The sequence below is a fragment of the Myxocyprinus asiaticus genome, chromosome 28, assembly GCF_019703515.2.
Source record: "Myxocyprinus asiaticus isolate MX2 ecotype Aquarium Trade chromosome 28, UBuf_Myxa_2, whole genome shotgun sequence".
NCBI classification, from domain to species: Eukaryota; Metazoa; Chordata; class Actinopteri; order Cypriniformes; family Catostomidae; genus Myxocyprinus; species Myxocyprinus asiaticus.
In genome coordinates this window covers 16,827,955-16,840,625 of record NC_059371.1, presented here as the reverse complement: position 1 = coordinate 16,840,625, position 12,671 = coordinate 16,827,955, and the positions used below count along the sequence as shown (strand labels likewise).

Sequence of the window (12,671 nt, the reverse complement as noted above, 5' to 3'; positions counted from 1 at the left end):
CCAGGTTAAATTAATTGCAATTGGTCAAAGTTTAGAGTATTTTGGAGGAAAATCAGGTGAAAATGAGCCTTTGAGAATATACTTTTAAAAGCAAAGCTTTTAAAGCCCCCCCACAGGTTAAGAAAACGTGATTGGTTGAAATAAAGTAGTTTTATGCACATTTCGCGATGCGAACATCTCTACAGGCCATGAAGAAAGCGCTCGCAGTAGTTAAAGTACTGTCTTATTAAAACTGGTTCATTGTGTTGCCTGCCATGTGTAGCGTCACGCGGATAAAGAAGGGTCTCGCGCGCGCTGTGAAAGTATCTCACTTTTACAATATTACTTACGATTTATATCTACTTTATTCAGTACATAAGAAATGTGGGCCCGTGTAATAAATAAGGGGCGCTCAGTGCAGGTGAATTCCGTGGCTGGGTGAATGTGAGTTGCGCGTGCATCTGAGCGAGGTAACGCGCTAATTGGGGCTGGTAGACTGTACGGCGGAGCAAGCGCAATGCCCGCAGGGCCTCTCGAAGGAATGCCGCGCCGTCTGTCACTTTGGTTTTGCGCAGATGCATAGAAATTACTCACACTTCAGTAAAAGCTCATGTAACAAAGAGACAACGCACTGATCTCAGAACCATGCGGGCATTTATATGTTGCTACAAATACACACATATAAATGTAATACAACCCCCCCCCCCCCCCCTTCACGTTAGGTTCATTCCACAATCTCTGTCATTCATCCAGACCTTTCATGCGGCCTCTCATTGTGTTCTCGCATTCACTCTTATTCACCTTTACATTTGCTCTCAGTTCTCTCACTGGCCTGTGGAGAGAAAGAAAGAGACTATGTGTGCGTGTGTTCCAATGCCTAGGTGTTTATGGGACTCTCAAGGAAAACATAAGCATTGTCATTGGATAATGGGCTTCTGAAATGAAATCCATCAGCTCAAGCTCTAGATGCCTTTATGTGTGTGTGTGTGTGTGTGTGTGTGTGTACTTGCACGCGCTTGACTTGCAAGCACAATATCATTTAGCTATTGTGTGTAGGATGCACCTGGAGGCTTGCCTGCATGTGTCCTGTCTGCGTATTGTGGCTTGTTGAAGTTGTTTAAGTCAATTTTCCTAACTTTCCCTATTCAGATCATATAGACTATTATACAACAGTTAATTCCTGTCCTCTAATCTGATTGGACAAGCGGTGTTCCAAGAGTGCTGATATTTAGTATAACAGCTGTTTCACTGTTTGTATTACGCCTGTGCCCTAGTGCCTATTACCGAACCACAGCCTTAGTACTGCTATTCAGTACAACAACACTCTTGCTTGTGTGATATATTTTTATTATCTTGCTTGTATATGTTAACATTAGTTGATGCATTATGAACTATCAGTTTAAAAAAAGGAGCATTAACACATCTATAAATGCTGTCAAACAATAATGTTTATTGTTAGTTAATGATCTCTAATACAGTTACTAATATTAACGAATAGAACCTTATTGGAAAGTGTCACCAAAATATTTGGAATTTATTTGTTTATTCTTAGCAAACAAACCAAAGAGAAATATAATGAAAGGCTTTATGTATCAGTGCGAGTGCTACTTTGTCAAACCATCTATTAAAAGTGGATTTGAGTGATACAGACAACAAAATGATGGGAATAATTTCTGATGACTTTTAATGACACAGAAACACATTTGCCACCCTCAATGTGTACCGTGAACATCAGCTGTGATCTGAAAGTATGCATGACTCTGTTGTGTGTGTTGTGTTGACAAGCCAATTGTTTCTACCTTGTGGAGGTTTGGACTACACAAGAAAATTAACTTATTAATACTTATAATTACATAAAGTGACGCTTTTAAAGTAATACTTAACCCCCCAAAAATATTTTTGTCCCTTCTATAGTGCTTTTTGTCCTTTTTGGAGCTTGACAGCCCCTGGTTGCTAAATTGTATGCGTTGGTTGTATGGAAAAGGGCATTGTGAACATTCTTCAAAACTAATGTGTTCCACGAAAGACAGAAAGTCTACTTTTCTGTCTTAGAAGTATAGTATAGTCTACTATTGTCTACTGTAGAAAGAACAAATCCTTTAAATAATATAGTGGCTTTGATCTTATTAAGTTGATACATAACCTCAGACTAATTTTTTTTAGACTGACATGATCTTGTAATGGCTTTACCATGACAATCATTACCTGAAACATTCCTTAAAGTTAAAACCAATTCATTGAAAGTCAGAAACTGGAAGTAAGATTCAATCACAACTGTAACACGGGGTGGATCTAGATAAATGCTGTTACAGTTAGGTCAGAAGAATGATAATGTAATGATGTCAGAGAAATGGATTCATTGTTATTTGATTGATCGTAGTCTTTATTTGTCCCAAGGAAATCACTTGCTGTGTTTTGTAGTTCCCGAAGGACAGATACAACAGGGATCCATTAATCTTTCATCAGAGGAACATACATTTTTAAGCACATGTACAGTATGTTGTTGTTTTTTATTTTAGCCCATATCTGGTTCGTATCTTTTGATTTGATATCTCTTACCTTGTTTGTCCTTTTGTTCCTTTTTTTTTTTTTTTTTTTTGACAGAATAGAGAAGAACTTAAAAAAAAGACGACTGCAACAGTGATGCCATCCAACAAGTACTCCTCCGCTATCATGGAGGAAAGTGACAAGATGACTGCCATGGTAAGACTGAGAAAGAGAGCTGGGATAACATTATATTTGCCATGCTTTCTTAAAAGGATATTTAAAGGAATAGTTCACCCAGAGATGGAAATTTTCTCATTATTTACTCACCCTCATGCCATTCCAGATGTGTATGACTTTAATTTCTTCTGCAAAACACAAACACATTTTTAGAAGAATATCTCAGCTCTGCAGATCCATACAATGCAAATGAATGCAAGTGAAGCGATCCAATCGTTTTTGTATGAGAACAGACCAAAATATACAGTAACTGCTTTTTCACTATAAATCTTGACAGCAGTCTCCTTGGCGATCATGATTTCAAGCTTGATTACACTTCCTTGCACCATCTAGTGCCCTGCGCATGTGTCTAGCACTAGGAAGTGCAATCGAGCTTGAAATCATGATCCTGTCTAGAGACCACTGTTCACTCTAAGGCAGCTGTGCACGTTGGCGGGCACACTCTTCTGATATTACTCCCACACAGATGGCAAAAGCATCCGCGCACTGCACGCCGACTCAAAGTTGTGTTGGAAAACCAAGAGATTTCTTGTATTAGAGCTGAATGCATGCTCAGTGTTTCAACTGGAGTCCAAGTGAATGTTCTGTTTTTTCAGTATGGAGCTGAAGCTTTGAGTGAAATCTTTTGTGTAAACAAAGTGGAAACATGCATTATTAAGTCATGAAACAACACATACAAATAACCGCATTTACAGTGATTTACCATATGCAGCTGCGTGGCCAAACAGTTAAATGTGCTTCATGGTCAATGCCAGTCCCGTGAGTGAATAACATAAACAGTCGCTTATGTCTTATGTGAATACAAACAGGTGCAACAAGAAATCAGGTATGTGTGGATCTGTGCATAAGACGTTGCAGTGTAAACGCACTAAAGCCCAAAGTATACTTCAATTTTGATGCGAACGCTCAGCGTCTGCATAAATTCGAACGCGAGCCTGTCAAAATATACTTCATTTGATGGTGCACGCTTACACAGGCGGTTGGTGAATGCACGCTACGACTGTACGAGACACCGGACTATTTCTCTTCAGGAGTTTATAACCATTAAGATGTCTTTATATTCCTTCAGACTCGAGTTATACAAATGCAGGTACCTCCAGATCTCCTCACACACGCACTCTTGACGTGCATCTACTGTTGTTGTTTTTACCTTTGTCTCCTGTTATTTATCAGCGATTTCGTCTTGTTCTAGTGTTTGTTCGTGACAGCAATGGCTCAAATGTGGGTGTTGCCACCTTTTGGATCTACTAATTTGTGCAAATAATTTCAGGTGCATGTGCATTCTGTGTGTTCAAAAATGCGCGGTTAGAAAAATCGGGCTGCATGCGTTCAGTGCTCGAGCACTATGCTGAAGATGAGATTTGCGTCACGTGTCCTATTTGCATCTGACTGAAGTATACTTTGGGCTTAATGCAGCCTAATACAGTAGATCTCTTGCTGTTGTTAATATTAATCAAACAACAATACTGAAAAGAAAGCCACTGACTGCTCTTTATTTATTTGTTATATATTAGCCTACTTTGTTCTTAGTTTAATTTATACTTAGGTTAGATTATTTGCCTGAATAATTCAAAACATTAAACAATGTTTACTTAATTGAAAAAAACACTAAGGCAACATGCCAGTTTTTTTTTATTTAAAAGGTTAATATGTACATTAATATTTAACTTTTTAAATAGTTGTAATAATTGTAAAAGAGGATAATCATTAGCATATTAGCCTATCCATTTTTATTGTGGTACTGAAATTTCAAATATCAAGAATTGTGAAATTGAACTGGTATTGGTACCAACAAAAATTTTGGTGTATATATATATATATATATATATATATATATACACTATATTGCCAAAAGTATTCGCTCATCTGCCTTTAGATGCATATGAACTTAAGTGACATCCCATTCTTAATCCATAGGGTTTAATATGACGTCAGCCCACCCTTTGCAGCTATAACAGCTTCAACTCTTCTGGGAAGGCTTTCCACAAGGTTAGGAGTGTGTTTATGGGAATTTTTGACCATTCTTCCAGAAACGTATTTGTGAGGTCAGACACTGATGTTGGACGAGAAGGCCTGGCTCACAGTCTTCGCTCTAATTCATCCCGAAGGTGCTCTATTGGGTTGAGGTCAGGACTCTGTGCAGGCCAGTCAAGTTCTTCCACACCAAACTCGCTCATCCATGTCTTTATGGACCTTGCTTTGTGCACTGGTGCGCAGTCATGTTGGAACAGGAAGGGGCCATCCCCAAACTGTTCCCACAATGTTGGGGGCATGGAATTGTCCAAAATCTCTTGGTATGCTGAAGCATTCAGAGTTCCTTTCACTGGAACTAAGGGGCCAAGCCCAGCTCCTGAAAAACAACCCCACACCATAATCCCCACTCCACCAAACTTCACAGTTGGCACAATGCAGTCAGACAAGTACCGTTCTCCTGGCAACCGCCAAACCCAGACTCGTCCATCAGATTGCCAGATGGAGAAGTGTGATTCGTCACTCCAGAGAACGCGTCTCCACTGCTCTAGAGTCCAGTGGCGGCGTGCTTTACACCACTGCATCCGACGCTTTGCATTGCACTTGGTGATGTATGGCTTGGATGCAGCTGCTCGGCCATGGAAACCCATTCCATGAAGCTCTCTACGAACTGTTCTTGAGCTAATCTGAAGGCCACATGAACTTTGGAGGTCTGTAGCGATTGACTCTGCAGAAAGTTGGCGACCTCTGCGCACTATGCGCCTCAGCAGCCGCTGACCCCGCTCTGTCATTTTACGTGGCCTGTCATTGCTGTCATTCCCAATCGCTTCCACTTTGTTATAATACCACTGACAGTTGACTGTGGAATATTTAGTAGCAAGGAAATTTCATGACTGGACTTGTTGCACAGGTGGCATCCTATCACAGTACCACGCTGGAATTCACTGAGCTCCTGAAAGTGGCCCATTCTTTCACAAATGTTTGTAGAAGCAGTCTGCATGCCTAGGTGCTTCATTTTATACACCTGTGGCCATGGAAGTGATTGGAACACCTGAATTCAATTATTTGGATGGGTGAGCGAATACTTCTGGCAATATAGTGTATATATATTAGGGCTGTCAAACAATTAAAATATTTAATTGCGATTAATAATATAAAAATATTTTTTTTGTAGTTAATAATGATTAATCTCAATATCTTTATAAACATGAGTGGACAAAATATGCTTCACCCCACCAACAGAGTTGAATAACAGAAAATGAACACAGCACAACTCAATTCAAATTATGTACAAAATATAGTAGTTGTAAGTGCATTATGACAGGATATATTTGCTTCTTTTTATGGAGTTTTGACAGACATGCAAAAAAGTCAATTGACAACTGACAACTCTGTGCAAAATACATCAAAAACTCCTCTTAGACCCCGGTCACAATTGTAATCGGTGGGATTAAATAGGTTAATGACAGTGTAGATTACCTGCTGGGTTCCAGCAATGTCTCCAACTTTTGCATTGGCTAGTGCACTATCAAACAGAGACACTGTGACAGAACCTTGGAGACAGCAGCAGCGTTTCCATTAGCCGGTAATCAGTACCACCACTCCCTATACGCATATTACGCAGTCTGCGTAGGGCACCAACTCCCTAGGGGAGCACCAGAAACTCCTCCGGCTGCCTTACTCGCACGTTATATGTTATTCAAGGACCCGATAGCAGTCGCGGAACACTTTGCGCTCACACAGCGCCTCGCAACTTTTGCCTCGCGCTCGCACTGTGCCTCGCACTGCAAGGCTGGTGTTCAAATGGCAGCTGTCTTGCCGCTGCAATCATGTTACAAAGTTCCGAGCTCTATCTGTGCTTTGCCGGCATGTTCTACTGCTGTGCTACATTGATCAAATGATTGCCGCAGGTATCAGCATAATGTCTCCCACCATCTGTTTTCCCGATGGTCAATGCATGTGACATTAGTGGCGTTTGCGTGAATTGACTCGCTTCTCATGAACTACTGGTTATTCAAAGGTTCATATTACGCGTTAAATGCGTTAAAAAAATGAGTGGCGTTAAACTAATTTTGCGTTAACGCGTTAATATCGTGTTAACTTCGACAGCACTAATATATATATATATATATATATATATATATATATATATATATATATATATATATATATATATATATATAAATTCTGCTCAGGTGGCCGAAGGTTCCACCCAATAGAAATAGGTTTTCTCAGCAACAACAAAAATTAGAGGGAACATTGCTAGAGACTGCAATGGCAAGCTGTACAGTGAAAAAGGAGTTATATTTTAGTCTGTTCACACCCAGAACCAGTTGGATCGTTTCAGAACACATGGATTAAACCACTAGAGTCTTACAGATTACTTTTATGCTGCCTTTATGTGCTTTTTGAAGCTTCAAAGTTTTGGTCATCATTCACTTGCACTGTATGGACCTACAGAGCTGAGATTTCTTCTAAAAATCATAATTTGTGTTCTGCAGAATAATGAAAGTCAGGCACATCTAGGATGGCATGAGTGTGAGTAAATGATGAGAGAATTAAAATTTTTTGGGTGAACTGTTCCTTCCTTTTCCTTCCTGTCATTACTGAATCACACTCATTCCAAACCTGTATGTTTTTCTTTCTTCCATGAAACACAACTGGAAGATAGTAGTCAGAATGGCATATCTTTCATTGAATGGTGACTGAGTCTAACATAGTGCCTAACATCTCCTTTTGTGTTCCATGGAAGAAAGAAACATCATTGGTGTATATTCAACATGAGTGTGAATAAATAATGACAGACCAGAACAATGTGGACACAGAAAATGCTGTTCTGAAGGAAGAAGTTGTTTATTTTACAAGCTGATAAAACTGGAACAATAGCTTCTGTGACACACAGGTGTGATTATATATCTGTAATTTGAATTATATTAGCCTTACTTTTACTTTCAGAAACACTCATCCGGATCATATACCTCTCTCCTACACACATAAACAGAGGTGTAAAATGGTGTGGATTTCTCACACATCACTGGTGTTTTGGGTGTTTGGAGTTCAAAATGAGGCCAAAGGTGCAGGGGAATTTAGGGAATTATAGAAACAGGGAAAGATAGAGTGCTTGTGACAGAGAGAGTGAAAATGGTTGTGTCTGGTTCAATTTGTGGAAGAGCTGCTCTAACAGATTTGTGCATTTAGTACTCGGTCCCTGATTCAACTTTGTCCCTGATTTTTAATTTTCAAACTTACCTTTTTATTTTTTGATGATTTTTTTATACCCTTTGAGACTGTAAATGAGGCAAGGCTCCTTTAGTCCTTTTCTGCACTCCATAGACTGCAGAGTGAAAGAGCAAGACATAACGAGAGTGAGTAAAGGAGAGAGAGAGAGAGAGAGAGAGAGAGATTGAGAGAGCAGGCTCTTTGAGCACTGCATCTGACCAGCTGCTTGGCCAGGCCGGAGAGAGGCACATACTGGCCATTCAAATACGTGCCGTGTAATTTTCGTGCACAAGCAAACTGAGAGGACAAGTCCCTACCAGCTTATTTTTATTATGCTTGCATGAGAAACTAAATGAATTACAACAGATTAGTAAAATTCCATCAAGCCAGTGTTCACTCACCCTCTCTCTTGTCTTTCTTTCTTCTGTGGAACACAAAAGGAGATGCTAGGCAGAATGTTAACCTCAGTCATCAATCACTTTCATTGCATCTTTTTTCCATACAATGAAATTGAAAGAGTGATCACACTGTGAATTTGGTGACAGGAGGTTGAAATTTCTGCTGCTTAAATCGGCCTGTGCTGACCAAAATGTGTACCACTGCCCCCAGTGGCCAAAACTGGAATTATTGTTAAATGTATGTGCACCTGTGTGATCCAATATCCATGTGAAATGTCCACAGGGTGGCGCCAAAAGGGAGTTGTATTTTTAGTTGTAAATAATGTAATACAGTCAACAGAACTGCATACTTTATTAACTCTACCCCCAAACCACAACCCCAAGCCTAACTGTCAGTGGAGTAAAAGTGTAATTTTAGAGCGAAAATTCAGCCTCCTAATCACGTTTACCATTATTTATGTGAACACACTTCCTGGTTTCCACAGGACCAGAACCTGTGTTTTGGAGATTGCTCGCGCAACTTGCTATCAGTAGTGCCATGTGGTAAAAGTGAACACATTTAATTAAATCCAAAAATGTCTGATAGGGGATGGTGCTTGCAGTAATTCATCAGAATGGGGTCGATTTAAGGGTACTTGAACAACTGGACAAAGCATGTCGATTTCCCATGTGATCATGTTGGAAAATTAATGGTGACTGAGACTAACGTGCTTGAACAGGAAGTTGAACAGGTTTGAAACAACATGAGGGTGAGTAGATAATGACAGAATTTTCAGTTTTGGGTTTAATATCTCTTAAAAGGAATCTCTTTTGACAGCACCTCTTTTTTTAATTCCACTGAAAATAGTTTTGAAAAACAAATACTGCATTGATGAAAATAGTCTTACAGTGTATGTCTGTGTGGTAATAAGGGTTTTGTTGTGTTTTAGACTTGCGTTGTAATCACGTAACAGTGCGCTTTTTTGAACTGAAGGAATCAAAATAATATTCTGTGGTAAATGACAACCTGTCACAGATTCTGTCAATAGAGCTTAACTTGTATTTTACCTGGAACATTCCGTTTGCCTGAGTTCAGTGTATTCCATATGTTCACATACTCTAAATAGGGATCTAGCATTTTCTGGAGGATTGTCAAGTGGATGAATGTGTGTTAACAGTTTTTGTCTTTTTTCTGGTAGTGGGTATGTGTACTCTGTGGTTCATCTTTTTGTGTTTCACTCATGAATTGAATACCATTCCACTCCCTTTGCAATTTTTGCACATTTCTTTCTTAAATTGCTGTTAAAACACCGTAAACAAATATTGTATTGACCATCTGCATTTTTTGCTGCTAACTAGTGTGTTATGTTTACATTTTACTGCATTTATAATTATATTGTAATATCATTTTGCACTTTATTCTGCACCAGATTTGTGTACTGGTCGGCATAGCACTGTCCTTTACTGTACCTATTGTCCTGTTTTAGTTATTATTATACTGGCTTGCACTGTTTGCACATGTGCACTTTATGTAGACTGTGTGGTCTTGTTTAGTTCTGTGTTGTTTTTATGTAGCACCATGGACCTGGAGGAACATTGTTTCGTTTCACTGTGTACCGTACCTTCCGTAAATGGTTGAAATGACAATAAAGCCACTTGACTTGACTTGAATAGTAAGTGTGTAATAACAGGCATTACTGGCTGAAGTAAGTTGTATTACAGGTTTAAGGACATGACATGTGCTTCCACTTTTTGCTCATGTTGCATCTTGTCTGGAATGATGTATTTCTGCTTTAACATAACCGTTACCTGATCAGCTGCTCCTCTGTGCCTTTGGCTCTGCGTGTGTGTTCACATGATTGATAAGCATGGTAAGCATGGACAAGCAAGGAATTCTGGGGAAAAAAACGGTGGGTTTTCACACAGTGCTATTACTCTCTCTCTCTCTCTCTCTCTCTCTCAGGGTATAAAGGGATCTGAGCCACCTGGTTTGATCCTCTGACTTTTTTCGGCCTTACAAAAGCTTGGAGCCCTGGGCTTGGGGCCACTTTAGGCAGGCCAGTGCAGGGGGTGTCATTAGGGGTGTCAGCAGAAAGATAAACTGAATGAATGAGGAGTCCATAAACCCTTTCACCTCTCCAGCTTCTTCCCATCTCTTTAAACTGGGAAACACGAGTGGAAGATCTTTGCTAGAGCATTTTCATTTAGTTTTATATAAGTTTAACATTATTTTTACATTAGGGAGAGTTCACCCAAAAATGGAAATTCTGTCACCATATACTCACCCAAATGAGATGTTAGGCAGAATGTTAAGGACTGACTGTTTCAGTCACCATTCACTTTCTATGTACACTGGGTAATGTTCAGTGGCTGCACACTGGAGAACGTAGGCAGATGTATTAGGTCATCCTGTTATTTCTTACCAACTGTTTTATGAATACCAAGGATTCGGATATACTACTCAATTGACATTCTGCTTTTGGCATACTAAATAGTAGGGATGTATGCATATTCGGATGTGGGGAGAAAGAGTCTCTTGGTTTAATTTAGTAAGTGCTGTCCCAGTATGTATCATATCTGGTGGCATGATCTGTGACTCATGTGCTGTAATTCAACATCATTATAATCATGTTCAGTATAACTGATAACTAAAAAAACTAATAAAATTAACTAAATAAAATGGCTTGCATTTCTCCAAGAGTTATTTCTCCATAAGATAGTTTAACCACGAATAGAACTCAGCCAAAATGTAAAAATCACTCACTTGTTCACTATTCTCTAAAGTGATTGACACACACAGTGCACTACATAGGAATGAGCGATAGATCAGTTCAGACTGTGGTTAAGGGAAATGAATAAATAAAAGCTAAATGCCGGCTGGTTAAAGTTATATCTATGAGATAGTCAGTGACACGGAGCAGCCGTGAAAAAAATAAAATAAATTTTTTATCTTGTGCATTGTGTGCTGTAAGCAGTCGTGCAAGGCAAAGCGGCTGATGTCTCGTGAACACAGGCGCTGCTGCTTTGGTCTGTTTGGCCTCACGCCGCCTTTCTCCCATTGAAAATACGGAACCTGCGGCTACCGAGGAACCATGTAAAACTGCCTTTCGTTACATAAAGTTTTAATTATGACTGGAAAGGAGAGGATTCACACGATAATAAGCCATTGCTTTCTTTAAACATGAAGAAAAGAGAGTGTAAAGATGCCGCAAAGCCCGTCTAATGCTTTTCAGCTCCAAAGTAAATGAACAGCGACCGATCAAACAAAAACATAATCTATATTATAGTATAAAAAAAACTGATTGACTTTTCCACAGAGTTCAGACATAGTTGGCAAATGTTAACTGAGAAAATGTAGACATGTGAATTTCTGCCACAGACATTCTTTTTTACATGCAGTACTCATTTAATTTAATTATCAAAGGTACAAATCCATTTTTGGCTCAAAAATCCCTCATTCTGAATGGCCTCTGTGTGTATATGTTATTGTAGTGTTTCTCAAGTGGTAAGTCATGACTCATGACCCAAAAATGGGTGGCATAAAAAAACTAAAATGTATAATTATTAGGAGTGTAACGATTCGCTCTAAAGACGATTTGATTCAATTACGATTCTTTACTTAACGATTAAGATGCATAGTGAAATCTGAAATTTGGTCACAATTTGGTTCGATCTGATTATTTTGGAACGATTAATAATTATTTTTAAAAATATGCTGAAAAAAGATTCAAACTTTTTACAGAACATTCGGAATTTACACCAATCAGCCAGAACATTAAAACCACCTGCCTAATATTGTGTAGGTCCTCCCAGTGCCGCCAAAACAGCACCAACCCTGATCTCAGAAAAGCATTCTGATATTCTTCTCACAGCAATTGTACAGAGCGGTTATCTGAGTTACCGTAGACTTTGTCAGTTCGAATCAGTCTGGCCATTCTCTGTTGACCTCTTTCATCAACAAGGCATTTCCGTCCACAGAACTGCCTCTCACTGGATGTTTTTTGTTTTTGGCACCATTCGGAGTAAATTCTAAAGACTGTTGTGTGTGAAAATCCCAGGAGATCAGCAGTTACAGAAATACTCAAACCAGCCCATCTGGCACAAACAATCATCCATGTGATTATCTAATCAGCCAATCATGTGGCTGCAGTGCATAAAATTATGCACATACGGGTCAGGAGCTTCAGTTAATGTTCACATCAACCATCAGAATGAGGAATAAATGTGATCTCAGTGATTTGGACTGTGGCATGTTTGTTGGTGCCAGATGGGCTGGTTTGAATATTTCTGTAACTGCTGATCTCCTGGGATTTTCACACACAACAGTCTCTAGAATTTACTCCGAATGGTGCCAAAAACATCCAGTGAGCGGCAGTTCTGTGGACAGAAATGCCTTGTTGA

General features: G+C 39.3%; 2 protein-coding genes across 2 annotated transcripts in view; one reads left to right on the top strand and one right to left on the bottom strand.

Moving 5' to 3' along the window:
* LOC127419409 (F-box only protein 6-like) overlaps window positions 1–12,671 on the bottom strand; it is a 312,359-nt gene that overhangs the window by 155,956 nt on the left and 143,732 nt on the right. The window lies entirely within an intron of this gene.
* The window catches only part of LOC127419398 (DNA (cytosine-5)-methyltransferase 3B-like), a 71,362-nt gene that overhangs the window by 703 nt on the left and 57,988 nt on the right, over window positions 1–12,671 (top strand). Inside the window, exon 2 of the mRNA XM_051660738.1 lies at window positions 2,584–2,682. Within this exon, the coding sequence (XP_051516698.1) occupies window positions 2,623–2,682 (60 nt within the window). The 5' untranslated portion in view covers window positions 2,584–2,622. The remainder of the gene's footprint in view (window positions 1–2,583; window positions 2,683–12,671) is intronic.